This window comes from Magnolia sinica, chromosome 9 (genome assembly GCF_029962835.1).
Source record: "Magnolia sinica isolate HGM2019 chromosome 9, MsV1, whole genome shotgun sequence".
In the NCBI taxonomy this organism is placed as follows: domain Eukaryota; kingdom Viridiplantae; phylum Streptophyta; class Magnoliopsida; order Magnoliales; family Magnoliaceae; genus Magnolia; species Magnolia sinica.
Window position 1 is genome coordinate 74128783 of NC_080581.1, and position 18607 is coordinate 74147389.

The window sequence follows — 18607 nt, forward strand, 5'->3', positions numbered from 1 at the left end:
AACACTTGGTGTTTGAGACCTTCATTCTGCAAGTTACAGACATTAAAATAAATGTGAGGCTTGTGACTTTAAACAGACATTAAAAATACTGTAATAATGTCTTCATACTGCACTTCTAGCAGCAAATATTCAGCATACAATTTGCTCCTTAGATTTCCACCATTGGAAACTCATTTTCTAACTTTAAATAGTATCATTTTCAATACGGCCAAGCGTGTCAACACATTTAATAAGTTGTCCTTCATATTCCAGTAATTCGTAAATAATATGAAATTACTGTGCTCCATACTCAGAAAATGCTCCAGCTCCCTTAGATCACTATAAGTTACTGTGCTCCTAGTATAACCAAAGAAAAAGATCCAAATACAACTTCACCTTGAACTGCAGGGTACTGTTGATAGCATCACTTATCAGCTCCCAGTTTGGACCCATATCATGCATGAGGACAACAAGTGCCTGAAATAAGAAAATTTTAGTTAGGGAGTTCTCAATTGTCCTTGCAATTAGATTTCATATTTATTCTATTTACACGGGTTTCAATTTCTCAAAATCATTAAAATGACCAAACAGAATTTTCAAAAACAGAGTGTCTCCATAAACATCATAATCCACTGAATGTAAAATCATAAGATACAACATGAATGAACTTATAGGCCAATGATCCTGTTAAGTTCCATGCGTACCTCTAAGAATTGTAAGGCCATATGCCAACATATACGAGCAAATCTACCAGCCTGCAAGCAAAAATAAACTCAAAAATTATAACAGCTTCAAAAAATGAAAAAAAAATGATAAAACTCACCTTGAAGCCCTTCTCCCTCCTCCTTTAGACCGACAATGCAAGGATTTGCATTGGCGGAGTTAAATAGGGCTTAAGCTCCATTTGGTTTGAGATAAATTTACATTCATAAACACCAATGTAATGACCAAATGGAGCCTAAGACTATAAATATATTCAAATATATAGTGCAAAATTCAAGCAGACTATAAATATCGATGAACTATAGAGTACGAAAAAAAAAACAAGCCAAACATCATGTAGAGTAACTACTTAGGCCAAACATCATATAGAGTAACGACTTAAGCCAAAAAACAGCATCATGTAAGCCCCAACCAAAACCCACTTAAGCCAAATTACTATATGTTCAATTATATAGTACTATATTTGTTCAAATTATAAGAATCTCATTGATTGCTTCCCCCATTGCACAAGTGATCCCGGACCGGCCTCTCCAAGTGTAGATGCGAATCCATCTTCTTTCCACAAAGGAGCATCAGGGTGTATAATCTCAGTTAGGATAACAACAAAAGCTCCCTCTGCTAATGGCTCACAATGGACAATTGCATTTGGACTAACTTCGTGTACTTGACCACGAGCAACAACACCACGTAAGCCCCAACCAAGCAACTCGCATTTCTTACCAATATATATCGTATCCGGCTACATGTACACATAAAATGGCGTTAGTATTATTAGCATTTATAATATAATTGCAAGCTTATTACATTAGCGAAATTATAATTGTATACCGATGATCCCTGAGTAGATTTAGCCACTGGTGGTGATGGGAGGTTTTGACCAGACTGTGCCTCTTGATGCATACCCACCCAGGACTTTATATCAATCAATGATTTCTTTATCTCTAATATCTCCTGCGCTAGGCCTTCTCTTTCTTTTGCCATATTATGTAGCTTTGAACGGGCAGGGGTTGACTTCTTCAGTCCTGTTTTGCTTATCGAGCAACCCAGACCACGCATTCGTCCTCTACTATCAGAACCAACCAACTGTAAAATATTGCAAATCAAGTTATTAGGAAATTCATAATTACCATAAAACTCAAGTAATTTTAAAACTTTATTAGTACCTGTGTAAGGGCATCGTCAACGCCGGTCATCTTAGAAGCAGGATTGCTACTATAAAGCTCATCTAGTTTTTGCTGTGACAAAATTAATACAAATAAACGTAAAATAATTTAAAGTTATATAATGACATTTCATAATGGTACTAGTTAGTGGTAAGAGGGGTGCACTTACAACAAGGTCAGGATACTGGACGACTTTGTCCTTGCTCGTATGGGCTCTTAAGTAGACATCACCTCTACCTATCTCGGCATCAGAGGTAAGATTCCTCTCCATCGCCTTTGGCACATAATATATCGTTCAAATACACATCATTAATAGAGTTAATTAGATCAAAATTAAATTTAATTTTAAACTATAATACCTATCTTTATATACATACCATCTGATGGCGAGTAACAGCCATGCTGCGCCTCCCAAGACACGCAGGTCCTTTTAGCTTTGCCCGATTGACTTTATTCCTTGCACTTACTCTCTTGAATTGCTCGGTGTTGTGTTGATCCACAAAGGTCCTCCAATCCTCCATAGGGACACCTGGGGGGGCAGGACTATCTCTAACAACTATAGGATCGTTGTTTTTTATATATTATTTAGTCAACCTTTTCTTATAATTTCTCCATGTTTCATTGATGCGTTGTGTTATGTACCAAATACCTGCATCCCAACTTTGACCCTCAAACTCATAAAACAGTGACAATGTTTCTATAACCTTTTGAATGTGTGCACAACGCACCTGGCGAAAGTCCTCATATATGATCGGGATATGAGCACGGGCTAGGACAGCGATATGCGATGCAAAGTCTTTGTGATTGGGACTGTCCTCATTTGGTTGCCCGAATTCATTTGTCTTAAGGACTTTTTTCCTATCAGGTTGCACATGTAAAGAAGCACCCTTAGTAGGGCCTCTCTTTCTAGATGAAGAAGAAGCTGGCACATCTACATAAAAAAGAATAATAATTATATATAAACATCGTTGATTACCGCCAATATATAAGAAAAATGAAATCTACATATCTAATTAATGAGAACTATCTTGTTACCTTTGGTGTTGCTTGCATTTGCAACCAATGCCTCTGGCTGTGAGTCCATGTGCTTATTTATATGCTAATAGAAAAAAAAAACCCTAATGGTTAAGAAACAATTTAGATAACAGATAAAGCACAAACAATTCACTATATTATCCATACCTTCATTATATTTCCTTCGATATATATCATTTTGTTACATGGATTAAAAATACAAAGAATTCAATAGGTTCTCCTTGATCGCTTTCTTTTCTTTGTTTTCTTAACTACAACGCTGACTTCTTCAGGTTCATTGAATATCAACTCATCGGCATTTGCTAAGGTGGTGAGATCAGGTCCTGCATCAGCATCAGTTACAACCTTCAATCATTCTGATAGAAGGCATGTCTCCTCTTTGACAAAAATCTTTTTTGGAACCTCCAAGACCACGTGCCATTCAGGATTTTTATGATCTTTGGAGTAGAAAACTTGTACGGCATGCTCCGCGAGGATGAACGGCTCGTCACCCACTTTGTCTGAACTATAAAGACTAGATAAATTTACTAATCTCAGATTCGCTTCAACATCAACAGCAACACCATGATGTGTCACCTTCACCCAATCACACTTAAATAGGATGGGCTTATACCCTGTACGGTACTCCAATTGGATAATTCTATGAAGGACTCCATAGTAAGGTTGATTTTCATCCACTGTATTTATATCCTTAGCACTAGATCGGAAAGTGGTCATACCCTCTGTCATAACCCCACTATTTTGGTTCGTTTTATTCTCCTCATATTCCTTAGTGACAAAAAGGAAACCATTAATACAATACTTATTGTATTGCGTAGCAAAAGCTAGAGGTCCTCTCACTATATCTTTGAATTCTTCTTCGTTAGATTCGTTGAACTCTGTTTGTCTCTTCAACCAAGGTATGAATTCATCCTCGCTAGGCACCTTGTTAGTCCTCCTGTAGCATCGTTGCAAGAAATCTTTGTACTTCCTGTGGGTTATTCGATACCAATGTTATATTGAAATTGTATAAAGTAAAGAAGATATATATGAGCTAAAAGTGCATACCCTTCCCACGCATCATAGCTGGGATGACTCTTCATGACCCAAGTACGAGCTTGTTCATATTCGATACCCATTAGGATAACACTTTGACTCGAACCTACTGGACCAACATTGTCATCATTAGAATCATCGTCAATAATTTCTTGTAACTTTTGTGGTTTTGGAATGACTCCATCAAAACGTTTTTCCAGCTTTTCTAAGAGGCTTGTTTTATGTTTTCCTCTGTATTGGTTGCAGTATATAACCGTCTCCTCGTGGATGTATTGTTCTGCAATGCAACCCTCAGGTCACGTCTTGTTACGGACATAAGCCTTGAATATCTTCATGAACCTGACAAAAATAATGATACATTACATATACATGCATCTTTAGACGTTTCACCTATTTACTCTTACTAAGTTCATAGCGTACCTTTCGAATGGATACATCCATCGATAGTATACAGGACCACATATGCGAGCCTCGTAGGCCAAGTGGATGGTAAGATGCATCATCATGACAAATATCGATGGAGGGCATATAATCTCAAGCTGACATAACGTCCTAGCCATGCCCCTCTCGAGAGTAATGAGCATTTGAAGGTCTATGGTTGACGAGCACAAGGCATTAAAGAATGTGCAAAAGCTTATAATTATAGGACGAATGACCTTCCTATCCTTGAATGCATGCTGGATAAGAACTGGGAGTAGATGTTGCATCAACACATGATAAGAATGAGACTTCATTCCCTTTAAATCCATGCAATCTTCCGTTACAATGGTCTTCCAGTTCACACTAAAACCAATAAGAACACGCAGATTATGTAAAGTCTGAATGAAAAGCTTTTTCTCTTCTTTTCTTAGACAGAAAGGACCTTGTTTCTGAATCGTCTTGCCATTACTCTTTTTCAGCCATAGACGCTTCTTAATTCCCAACCATTTCAGGTCCCTGCGCGCATTAACATCATCCTTGGTTTTGTTGGGCGTGTTCAACATCAAAGCGACAAGGATTTCACATATATTTTTCTCGACATGCATAACATCAAGGTTGTGGCGCACGGGAATATCTTTCCAATACTCCAGATCAAATAATATAGACCGTTTGAAGAACCACGGTGATTCAACGTCATCGATTAGCTCTTGTCGGCCTCCATCAATACCTCTTCTATTCTTCTTCCCAGACTTCCCCCACCGCATATTGAGGTTCGCAGTTTGTCTTTCGACCTCAATCCCATCCAGACGGATCGGTTGTCGTCGTATCTCCACTTTCTTATTGTAAGTGCCAACACTTGTGTCCTTTCTAGCCTGGTCCAACATTGGCAACCACCGTCTATGGCCCATATAAACATGTTTCTTTCCATACTTGAGTCGCAAGGAATCTGTGTTGGGACCACATACAGGACAACCATATTTACCCTTGGTTCTACAACTGGAAACGTTACCATATGCTGGAAAGTCATGGATTGTCCAGAGTAGAACTGCACGCATATTGAAATTGCTTTCATGGTATGCGTCGAACGTCATGACCCCTTTCTGCCATAAGTCTTGAAGTTCATCAATCAATGGTTGTAAGTAAACGTCAATATCCTTTCCCGGTTGTCGCGGTCCCTCAATGAGCAAAGTCAATATAGTAAATTGAGGTTTCATACAAAGCTTAGGTGGAAGGTTGTACGTCACACACATAACGGGCCATGAACTATATGAAGCGCTATAAGTGCCGTATGGGTTAAACCCATCTGTAGCCAAACCCAATCGAACATTACGAGACTCAGCTGAAAAATCCGTATACTTGTCATCGAGATTCCTCCATGCAATGGAATCAGCTGGATGCTCCATCTTTTCATGTTGCAATTTCCTGGTTGAGTGCCAGGACATTTCTTTCGCCAACCATGGCACACTGAACATTCTTTGTAGCCTTGGTGTTAATGGAAAATACCTTAACACCTTGGCAGGTACTTGAAATTGTTTTCTGTCATCATCCATTTCTTTCTTGAACCTAGAAGCGTTACAAGTTGGACAACTAGTTTTCATCTCATGCTCTCTCCAGTACAAGATGCAGTCATTTGGACAAGCATGGATCTTCACATAATCAAGACCCAACTTTGTAATAATCTTCTTTGCTTGGTAGGTATTAGTTGGGGCCTTATTACCAGAAGGCAACACCTTCTTTAGTAGTTGAAGGAGCTCTGTAAAGCTTTTTTCACTCCATCCATGGTTCACCTTTAATTTAAAAAGTTGTACAATGAAAGTCAGCACGGTGAAATCTTCTGCCCCAGGGTATAGCTCAGTCATTGCTTCTTGTAGATTTGCTTCAAAATCGTTACGTTCATTTTCCCTAAATTCGCCTCCAACTACAGGGGTCACGTTCGGCTCATCCTGGACAACTTTATCTAGGTTATTACCACCGAGTTCTTGAACGATCGTGTTGTGAACATCATTTAAGTTTGGGACACTATGGCATTGTTGGGAACTTGATGCACGTTCAGTGCACTCAGGTGATACATGCTCACCATGCATGTTCCAAACCCTATATTTTGGATCGAATCCATTTTTCATTAGATGTATTTCCAAATCATCATAAGAAATCGGTAAACGTGCACATCTGCAAGTGGTGCATGGACAAAAAATGGCTTCTCTACCAGGAAGGTGATCTCGCGTAAACTTTAAAAAACTTCTCATTCCAGAAATAAAACATGGGTCCGGAAAACTTAGTGTTATCCACTCCCTATCCATTACAGGCGAAACCCGATTAACCAAAGGGTCCTTTTTGAACCTGCACCTTACCAAAAAAATAATTAATAAGTATTTTTCACTCATTCACGAATATAATTCTAAACACATGCATCTATGATCTTGATTTGAAATCAACTAAAACACCAAAGAGTTTTGAAGTACTTAGCTAAAATGCAACAAGAGGTAGTTCCCTGTTCAAGCTATCTATTCTAATTGTGTAACTACTATATTGACGTAGCAAAGTTCTTTGAGTTGAATATATGTGATTTAATTACCAGAAATGAAAGAAAGCAGGAATTGCAACAAGAGGTAGTGGGACCATAAGTGGTTGAAGTGGGCCAGCACCTTAAAAGTAGGGATTCATGCGGCTACTATAAATTTATGGCATTCCTTTTGAGTTGAAAGAAAGCAATCAATTGCAGGTTATTGGATTAACCAGGGGAGTTGTTATTAACGCCTGTTCCAATTGATTTAGCTGCACCCTATTTTCAATTTTGGGTTTTGAAATATTACCACAAATGTACTCTTTAGAATGCCCAAAATGAAAAATGGAGGGTAAGCAAATCAATTAGGTTGGGTGTTGACATCAATACCCTTTACTAATATTTCAGCAGCATCAAACAAAATAGTAGTCTGTTGTGAGTATCAAACAACAATATACCCTGAAAGTATATTCCATTAACGGATAGAGAGAGAATACAATCAAACTGAAAATATACTACTCCACAAAATCACATCTCATTGACATTTTAACAACCAACTCCCCTGCATGTTTTAACAACCAACTCCACAAAAATTTCATATTCATTGAAATCAAGTGATTGAAAACATTGATCTAGAAATTGAAATAAAGATAAATGCTATATAGAACACTTCATATGAGTTCTAGTAATTGAAATCATTGATCTGGTGTGCCACCCCATGAGTGTATATAGGCAAACAAATTCGGAAAACCCATCTGTGCAATTAAGATTCAGAAACAAAGGCTCCACAGGCAACAGGTAATCATACAAAGAACTTTCTATCCTTGCATGGCATTTGCTATGATTGAGGTTTGATTTTTTAACCCATCCCACTTTGAAATCCCACCATTAGATTTCTGATCATCCCATGACCACTCCCCAGGCTCTGTCTTCTACAGCCCGTCAACCAATGCTTCTTGTTTGAGTGAACAGTTCCTTTCTCATGCCATTGGTTGGATGACTACTACAGTCCAATGACTTATTGCAGCATTTCTCATCATCATCCAAGCCTCATCATCCAATAAATTGGGATGAGGCTTGATTTGCAATGAATCAAGGTGACGGAGATCAAGAGAGACAGAGAAAAGGGGCCGGAGATCGAGAGAGAGAGAAGAACGCATACCAAAATCCTCTCTGACGATGCAATCTAAGGAATGCTGATGATGATTTTTCTGTTTCAAACAATGGTGCGGGAGATCGAGATCGAGAGAGACAGAGAGAGAGAGAGAAAGGGACAGGAACAATGGTGTCGGAGATCGAGAGAGACAGAGAAAAGAGAAGTGGGAGATTGAGAGTGAGAGAGGAAGGGACGGACGTGAGAGTGAGTGAGAAACGGACGGACGTGAGAGCGAAATAAAAAAAAAATTGAGAGAGGGGGAAAAGAAAAAGGAGCGCGGTTTTCCGCATTTTGTACCTGCTACGGATTTACTACGGTCAAAAGCCGTAGCTAAAAATCCATAAAGCCGTAGCTATTATTCCGTCCGTAACCAGCCCTCGGCGTTCACACGTTTGATGGGATCTGGACGGATGGATTTTTTTTTCTATTTGGGGGGCCCATATTGATGCATTTGAAAAATCCACTCCATTCATTAATTTTGAAATTTTTTTATAGGAAAAGTTGCCACAAATCTACAAAATCTTTTGTCCAATTGAACCACACCAACTTTCAATGATAGGTATTAATCTCCACTATTTCCTAACGTGTGGTCCACCTGATCATTCGATCTACTTCATTTTTTGGATCCTACCCTAAAATTATTTTTCAAAACGGATAGACGTATTAGATGGAGCATACGATTTTTAATGGGCCTCGTAGAGTCCATCGAGGGGCTTGGACGGATGTGGGAAGGTTGTTACTTTTAGCTACGGTTTTTTGACTTTTAGCTACGGATCGGAGCCGTAGCATATGAGCTACGGTTTATATCCGTAGCCAAAAACTAACATAGTCCGTAGCCGTTGATCGTTTTTTTGGTAGTGTCATAATAATTAAATTCATCCTAAAATTGGTACTTGGCCACCTAAGGATAATAGTCCACACCTTGTGACGAACCGCTCGATTCACAGTACCCATAGGGTTAGGGTGTTAGAAAATCATCGTTGAAATGCTTAAATAAGCATACAAGCTTGTAAGAATTAGAAGAAATTAAATACAAGACTTAAACTTACAAACATAACTCAATACTCTCCTTCAATCGTCGCGGAATCGACACTAAGGAAGGACAATGTTGCTATAAAGGGGATGAGAGGGTGAAGGTGCACCCTCATACTTCCAAGTTCTCCCTCTCTCTTTCTCCTCTTTTCTCCTCTTTCTCTTCTCCCTTTCTCCCTTTTTTTCTTGTTGAAATTCGTATGGGAGGAGGGGTGCCCAAAAGAAGCCCTTATATAATGTCAGATTTGGTGTAAATGGACCCAAGGGCTAGGTTTTTACTATACTAGCCCTATAAGAGGGTCTTTCTAACCTCTAGGGCCCACTATGGGGCATACATATTGATATACACCATATGATAGTTAGTCCTAACGATGATTTACGTATGAATATAATCGGCCCGCCATTTGGATGTGTCGATCGACAGGTATGATTAGAAGTCTGTTCAACGGTCACCGATGGTCGATCGGGGCCGCAGCTATACGGATATGAGCAGGAAAATATCCTTACTCCACGTGTGAAGTTTAGTCGTAAACCGATGGTTCGAAATCTTCAACTTTACATAAGAGTGGACGACCCAATTCACTTAAGTTTCTGATTCTTTCATTAGGGTATTTGTACTTCTCATGCACTTGTCCCTTAGCTCAAGTTGAGCGATTCTGAACAGTACCCAGGTTCGACTCCCACGATGGACGTCGAGCCTAGTAAGACGAACATTATTCTATAGTTTTGGAACTAATGGCCCACCAACGAGCGATCTAGAGCTTATTCGGAAAATCGGAGCATTTCTGAAGTGAATTAGGTATTGAGATTTCTCGTGGGCAATGATTAGGGTTTAGATTAACTATGTTCATAGTGTGGCTTATTTATAGCTAGTGAAAGTGAAAATTTAGTCATGATTACTCTAAACCGTCAGTTTTAAGCTAAAAGAATAACGAGGTTGATTTGGTCTATTAGTTAAGATTCAGGCCTTATCCGACTTGGCTTCGGTTATATCTTTAATTTAGTTATGATTGTCTTCATTAGATAGCGATGGGTCAATTAGATTTGGATCTTATGTGAGTAAATCATGAGACTAAACTTGATGTTCAAGTGATCGAGAGGGTTCGTTGGCTTCCTACGGTTGATTAATCGGACTTACGGTTCTTTAATGGTATCACCCGTGTATAAACTAACATTAAGTGTTAATAGTTAGTAAGTGATATTATAAGTTAATTATAAAAAAAAAATTTAAGGATTTTTAGAAATCCAAAACAATGAAAATCCAGGACATTACACCCTGCTTGTCCTAAGTTCTGACTAGGTTGGGGCTTTGAGGGGCCCACCATGATGGATGGGTTTATCAATACCGTCCATCCATTTTACCCCATCATTTTAGGATAAGCCCAAAAATGAGGCATATCCAAGGCTCAAGTGGACCACTCAATAAGATTTAGATGCACACCATTAAAAATTTCCTAGGGGCTGCAAAAGTTTTGCAGGATCAAGCTGATATTTATGTCTTGCCTTCATCTAGGTATATGTAACCTTTTAAACAGGTTGAATAAAAAAATAAAAATAAAAATAAAAGTAAAAATGGCAGGCATCATCATCTTCGCTGCTTACTATGGTGTGGTCTACTTATTCATGTCAAACAACCACTTTCTCTAAAAGCTCGAGCCTATAGAAAATATTGCATCGATGTGTATTGAAGGACTTTAATAGTTCTGACAAAGACTTTGATTTAAGTTAGAACTTAGTCTCAAAATTAGGTAGATTGGAGAGTCAGGCGAGCCACGGCAAAGGAAATAATGAAAAGCACATCATTTCCTTCTCTTTCCTTGTTTTCGTGTGTAGCCCACCTTTCTTTCCACGTATTACTCTTTTCTCTCTCCTCCCAGTCTCTTTTCCTTCTTTCTCTATTCACTTCTATCTTGCCACTGTGCAAGTGCCATCACCCTGTATAACTAATGAGTATTGTGACCGTCCGATTGAAATATGATTGTGCCCAATCCACTCATCAGAGTTGACTTGGGACTTTTCTTCCGAGTTTATAAACTATGGTCCATTCTGACAAGTGGGGCCGACAGTCTGCTAATCCAAACCATTAGACTATTGGTCCCACAGCAGATGGACCATTGACGTGAATGGTTCATAATTGTAACGTAGCCAGTGGATGGTTAAGAAGAAAGAAATCAACATTGATCCAACTGTTCAAATTCAACTAAGAAAAGATCCCAAGATTTGCGACTGCGATATTCCAATCTATGAAATGTTTACAGACCATCCACGGTGGGACCCCAAATACCAATCTTCAAGATTCCCAAACATGGCCCCATTTTTAAGCGTTGAAAACGTGTGTACGTTTTACGTGTAGCACAATTTATTCAATGGAAGAAAAGAGGGCCGTAATCATCCACAGACACTTATCTTACGCAACTACTAAAACACGCAAGGATTTGTGGGGCCATCCATGTTTTAAATGTATATCCACGCCGTTCATCAGGTGAGAAATCTTTCTTGAACCGTAAATATGAAAGATCATCCTTATAAAATCTCCTATGGGCCACACCAAAGGGAAAATGGTAAAATTGCTCCTATAACCTTTAAATTCATGCAGTGTGGCCCTCCCGATCATGTTTATCTCTTCACTTCATCCTGGTTTTACATCTGATTAACGGGTTTGATGAATGATACACACCATGGCAGCACCACACATAAACCTATGGCCGGCATCCCATCCCAATTGTTGTCTGTGGTGTGGTCCACTTGAATTGTGGATCTAGCGGATTTTTCTTCCATGCCCTAGTATCTGAGATTTAGAAACTGATGGACGGATTGGATTTTACATCTGCATTGTGGCGGACACCAGAAAGCTTGGCTATATGTGTTGCAGAGGATTCCTAATGAAGAAAAGACTATCCTTCTAGAATGCATGAGATCATGCCTTGCGTGCATGCGTGCATGCATGTGATTCTCTCTCTCCGAACAAATTCAATGAATGTAAAGCACGTGTGTGTATAAGGAAAACATACAAAGTATACGAAGGAGAAGGAATTCGGATGATCTGAACCATGCATCATACAAGCGTTGCTGCTGATTGATCATTAGTTTTTTTTTTTTTTTTTTTAAATGATCAGACGATCCTAACCATTTAATTAATAAGGTTTTTATTGCTAAAAGTGACCCTTTACACAACTGATTAAAAGGTTAGATTTATCTAACCATGTGTTTTTTTTTTCTATGGTCCATTCACAATTTGACCTACTCGGTGAACGGGTCCGATTTTGTTCATCTATGCCACGTGTGCTTCAATGGGATGGAAGCATGGTAGCTTGTAAAGGGTGCATATGCTTCGGTGGGGTGCGCCCGTGTGAGTATCAGGCATATCTGGGCCCCACGTGACATATTCACCACACCCAACCCATCCACCCGTATGGACCTCATTTTACGGGACGTGGTTTGGCTGCTAGTCTGCTACCCAACATCAGCTAGCTAGCAAAGCTTTGTGGGCCCCACTATGATGTATGTGTTTTATCCACTCCGTTCATCCATTTTGCCAGTTCATTTTAGTAATGATTTAAAAAAAGGAGGCAGATATAAATCTCAGGTGGACCACACCACAAGAAATAGTGGTGATTGAACTCCCACCATTAAAAACTTCCTAGGGCCCACTGTAATGTTTATTTGCCATCCAGCCCGTTGATTAGGTAACATAATTTGGATGAAGGGAAAACACAAAAAATCAACTTGATCCAAAATTTAGGTGGCCTCAAGAGGTTTTCAACGGTCAGCATTCAATCCCTACTATTTACTGTGGTATGGTTCATTTGAAATATAATCTACCTTATTTTTAAAATGAGCCGGCAAAATAGATGGACAGTATCGACAAAACATATACATCATGGTGGGGCCTACATTGCTTTGACACCAGCAGGTAGCTGGCAGGTGAAAAAGAAAACTCACGTGGGCTACAGTAAGGGAAATAAGTTGGTAGGAAACATTGAATTATTAACCAACTTGATTTTTGGTCCAATCCATTTGGGTCTAAGTGTCATATATCTCAAGGATAGGCTATTTTAGTCCTTGGTTATGTAAATCATTCATCTTCAAGGTTAATCTTTGGTATATTTATCTACAATGTCTATTTCTTTATGCATGTGTGGCCCACCTGATCAATGGATAGATTAAAAACATTTAAGTACTGAGAAATAGGGATTTTATCAATTTTCAGTGAGGCTAGTTATGCTAGGCCATACCAAAGCTAGGCTGTTGCGTGGCCCACCCGAGACCTTTGGGTCATGGATTTAACATGTGCACACACATCGGACGGATAGATTGGATGTCATGCATGCATCTGGTGGGCCCCACATATTCCTGTACCACTGTAGTTTACTGTGGTAGCGGTACCACTAGTGCACGCTCACGCTTACTTGGGAGATGGCCTCACCCAAGACGGTGTGGCCCTTACCGTGAGGCCCACTTTGATGTATCTCTTCTCTGTCAATGCCATCCATCCTTTTTTACTAATTATATTAGGGCAAAATTCTAAAAATGGAGGATCCTTGCTCTTGCTCGGGTGGTAGACTCTGGGGAGTTTCAACACCCCCCCAAGGGTTCCAGCATTTAGGTGTACGTGCGTATGTTAAAAATAAATAAAAATAAATAAAAATTCTAAAAATGAAGCAGATCCAATCATTAGGTGAACCATACTATAGAAAACAGTGGTTATTAACCATTAATGGTATACAAAAGTTTTAGATTAAGCTGATATTTGTTCTTTTTACCCTTCATCTAGGCTCATGTGACCTTATCAAGAGGTGCACCGTGCCTTGAGAACTTTCTACTGATAGGGCCTTCAGTGGCCACGGTTTCTCGTAATATAGTCCACTTGAGTTTTGGATCTTCTTTGTTCCAGAGATAATATCCTAAAATGATAGACAGCATGTCAAGGCAGGCCCCACAGGAAGGGCCACACCATCGTGGGTGTGGCCAGGGTCTCACCTAATCCACTGCACATATATAGGAAATGGTACTATGAGGTAAACCTTAGGGGAACTTCTCATGAGGTCGAGCTGTGTGGGTCCCATTGTGATGTGTGTTGAACATCAACACCGTGCATTTGATGGGTCCCTTTTATTTTATAGTATATCTCAAAAATCATCCATATATGAAACTCAGGTGGGCCATACCATCTAAAACCATATGAAGACATGCCTAAAACTTATAAAATTACTTGGTGGGGTTCACTTGAGTTCTGGATGCGGCTGAAACTTGGTCTCACCTCTCATCCAAGTGGGAAAAACACAATGAATGGTCTAGATTTATGAACCGCATCTCGATGGGCCCAATAAATTATTGTGAATGTTTTAATGGGAGGGTAATCCCTTTCAACTGTTGTATGTGGTGTGGCCCATCCAAGTCATAGATTGACTTGATTTTTAAGCCTGTGGCCCACCGCGGAATGGTGCATCCAACGGATGGGATAGATGTTCAACACTTATCCCAGTGGGGCCCATACAGCTTGAACTCATGAGAAGTTTCGATGAGGTCACCTCACAGTACCATTTTCACATATATATATATATATATATATATATATATATATATATATATATATATATATATATATATATATGGACAAAGGAGAGAGAGAGAGTACACCTACTACTCCTATATTAGTTATATGCACATGCAGGCATATGTTCCTTTTCAAGAAGAGGTGTAACATGGGACGGTTATGCGTAGGGATCCCATACCCTTCCCTGTCCCCTCATTTGGACAACTAACCACCAAAAACATTTTTGGGCCGTGTAATCTTTAAGACGTGGCCAGCTTGGAAAATGTCATTTCCTTGCCTACTTCATGTTTGGACATGCTATTAATTAGCTAGCATGGAATAACATAGAGAAAGAATAATAGGAAGATTTGATAAGGTAGAGCTGGAAATATACCAACTTATCATCCAACCAGGTCTTTCTGGCCAACATGCCTGACTATGTAGGACATCCAACCGTTCAAATGGTAGGACCCACTATGAAGATCACCCAGCATGAAATTTAAGCCGGTTTGCTGATCAACTGACTCGTTCTCATATGTTGAGTCATACCGTCGGTTTAATATTAATTCTGGCTCGACCAATGAATGAACTAGCATGGTTTTTATTCAATGTAAAACTCATGGTGGGACCTATCATTTTAATGGCATGGATATTTTACAAAGATGGCATGTAGGAGGGAAAAACATGGTTGAATGATTAGTTAGCATGCTTCAGGTTGCACCTGATCATTTCTCTAATATATGTATTGTGGAGGGGAAGGAATGACTGGGAACAGAAAAAATAAATAATAAATAAATAAAGGCTAGTTGGTTGATACTCTAGCTGGGTAAGATGCTTAGATACTCGGTCATTCAAAAATTGTACACATGTCATACATGAACTCAGAAGTAAACCGCATAAACTGTGGAACATTCCAACTGTTAGAATTTCGGTATCTAAATACGTACCTGATGTTGTTGTTTCCTCATTTTTTAGAAAATAGTGGACAGATCCTTCTCACTGTATAGTATTATAATAAATATATATCTTAAGGGTCCTGCCTCGTTTTATGAAACGGATTACCTGTGATCCTGCGCACATAAATACACTTGTGCATGGGATTGTGGAGCCATAAAGATGTCCGTGACCAATTTCCGTCCATCTATTTTGAAAGCCCATATTATGATGGGATTCTAAAAATCAAGTAAATCCACAACTCAAGTGTGCCATGCTACAAAAATAGTGAAATAATGGGATTAGAAATATGTAACACCGTTCCATGGTATTTCTGATATTTCTGGTGTCACTTTTGTTTTGCGAAATTATGAATTTTCAAGCAGGATTATAATGGCGTTATAAACAATCATAAAAGCTAATTAAAACAGTGTATATAAGTCCAATGTAAGTGTAACTTATTACTGTACTTATTTGTGCACATATTTATCAATCATGTGGGTTTATGTGTTAATGAGTCATTGAGTCTTTGGAAGCTGAAAACCAAAAACATGAGATGACATGAAACATCAAGAATTGAAGAACATGTAAATCATGATGTGCCTTGGTGACCCTAACTTTAGACCTAAAACAATCTAGCCTCTAGATGATCCTAACCGTAATAGTTAAACATTCTTTTGATCATCCCTTAGGTTTAGAAGCTTCATTTGAACATGTTTATATAGGTTATAAAGGTCTCGAGCTGTTGGAAACCAAATGACCTGTACTAGCATAATCACAAGTGTTGTCGAGTGTAGCTTGATCGATTGGTGGCCTGGTCAATCAATCGATGGCACTAGTCTAATCGATCAACGGCTGCCATAAATGTCCAATAAGCAAATCATATATATTTGAAATTTCTTGATCATATTCGCAAACCTTCAATCAATCTTGATCGAATCGTCGATCGATCGACAAACCCTGTTCCAATGATCGAAGACGACCAAAATCGTCCAGCAAGCTTTCTTTAAAAAAATGCTAGAATTAGTTGATTAATTGAAGCATCACTCGATCGATTGAAGGTGTTATTTTCTGTTATTTTTAATATTTCAAACCTGTTTATTATAAAAGGACATTCAGGCTTTGGGTAAAATGATTGATTTTTGGTGAAATTGGAACCTAAGTGATTCCCCACTTATATCACTTATCCTAGACTCCAAAACAAATAGATTTGTGACATCACTCTTGTGATTAACCACTCCAATAAGCATTCCAAGCACTATTATGAAGGCGTTCATGTGTCTTTTCCTTGTTCTAAAGATTATACCCAAATCTATAGGTAAATCTTTGTCTAAATTCTCTAAAACACCCAAATAGGTGAATCTCCATTGAAAAATAGTTATCCATTTAATTGTATGAGATTCTATCATTCCCTATCACCTTGGACACCTCATTGGAGCATTGCATGTAAAGCATTTGTTCGTGAAACTGAACCAACGGCAATGACGAACGTGGGAGAATTTGAGAAGTTAATTGAAACACGAGAGAGCATCGATCAAGCATCTCAAGCAAGACACTACAAAAGGGCTCAATCCAACAAGTAATTTGTCAATTATAAGGTCAATTCACACTCTTTCCTTGTGCAGGATTAAGTGTAGAGTTTGTGACCCAAACTTGAATAGGTTCTTATGTACAACTTAGGATATTGTGTAGGACTAAATTCACCGAAGATAGGTATGTACGTGTTAATTACCATGGAAGCCCCCGACGGGAGTGTACGTAGGCCCTTGGGTTAGGATCGCTAGGGATAATTAGTTAGCCGATAAAAAACCAACTAAGTTCTCAAGCAGAGGAGCCACCGACATGGGTGAAAAGAAATTCATCCGATACTGGAGTATATGTGTAGGTTAGTGGTTAGCCTAGGGGAAACCATTTGTAACGCTCTAGATTTCGGGGGCCGAATAAATACTCAACTAAAATTAAATTAAACTATATGATGTATCCTGGAATAAATGTGAATTTAATGCAAATAAATCAGCTATCAGTAAAACATGTCCATTCAGAGTACAGGACTACCGATGAGCAAAATATATAATCCAAAATTTACAAACAAGGCAACTTTAAGATCTCATCGATGAACCACGGGCGTCCTACATCTGTCATTTTTCGTTGGCCTTCTTCACCAGCACTACATTGGAGAGCTAATCGGGATAGTAGACCTCTTCAAAAAAAAAAAAAAACTCACCCGAAGAAGCTTTCCAACTTCCTCATTAATTATGGCATGCCTTTTTGTGTTGAAAGCTCATCTCTTCTATCGGACATGCTTGTGGTCGGGACCCACATTTATGCAATGAACCATGACTCTCGGAGGTATCCCAAGCATGTCTTAATAAGACCATGTGAATATGTCAGCATACTCTCTTAAGAGGTCGATCATCTTAGCTCAGAGTTGGGGACTGTGAAGGACGTAATCTGAAATGTCCTTGTTGGGTCTTTCTCTTAGAGTTGTACACGGACAAGATCTTCAACTGGAAATCCTCTTTCTGTTACTTCCTCACTAGGATTTAGGGAGTTGATCTGCATTGCCCATTGTTGTCGTGCTCTTCCTTAAATATTTGTCAAGTAGAATTGTCAGGCTTCATGCATGCTAGTCGTCCCTGACTCTGCTGACCCTATGCTCGTTTGAAAACTTCATGGTGAGGCGATAGATGGAGACTACAACCCGCATGGTGTCCATGGATGATCTGCCCAATATCGTACTGTACATTGAAGAGTAGTTCATCATAAGAAAATCTACCATAATGGTGACCCGGTTGGAGTCCTCTCCTATTGTGATCAGCAGCAAGATGGTCCCTTCTGAGGTCACTCTCTCCTACGAAAACTGAGCAAAGGGGATCGCACGAGCCATAATATTGACCTCTATATCCCCATCTTGTTTAAGGCAAATGCAAACACGATGCCTATCGAGCTCCCTATGTTGACCAACATTCGGTGCACTTTGTGGTTGGTCATAGTCATGGTGACCACCAACGCATCGTCGTTGGGGTATTGGATCCCCCTTGCATCCTCCCAAGTGAAGGCAATTGTGCATGATTGTATCTTAGAATCCTTCC

The 18607-nt window shown here is 39.2% G+C and overlaps 1 protein-coding gene across 1 annotated transcript; it reads right to left on the bottom strand.

Annotated features, from left to right (window-relative positions):
* Positions 1-1174: 1174 nt before the first annotated feature.
* Positions 1175-2485, bottom strand: LOC131255123 (uncharacterized). The gene is made up of 5 exons (XM_058255817.1): positions 2243-2485; positions 2035-2139; positions 1866-1937; positions 1531-1785; positions 1175-1441 (listed from the first exon to the last, which is right to left on the bottom strand). The coding sequence occupies exons 1-5, from the start codon at positions 2384-2386 to the stop codon at positions 1175-1177; spliced, it is 843 nt and encodes a 280-aa protein (XP_058111800.1). The 5' UTR covers positions 2387-2485.
* Between the last annotated feature and the right edge of the window lie 16122 nt (positions 2486-18607).

Coding starts and splice junctions, on each gene's coding strand:
- LOC131255123 (XM_058255817.1), bottom strand. CDS start 2,386: ATGGAGGATTGGAGGACCTTTGTGGATCAACACAACACCGAGCAATTC. Junction 2,140..2,242: donor CTGTTACTCGCCATCAGATG/GTATGTATATAA, acceptor TATGTGCCAAAG/GCGATGGAGAGGAATCTTAC. Junction 1,938..2,034: donor TCCAGTATCCTGACCTTGTT/GTAAGTGCACCC, acceptor ATTTTGTCACAG/CAAAAACTAGATGAGCTTTA.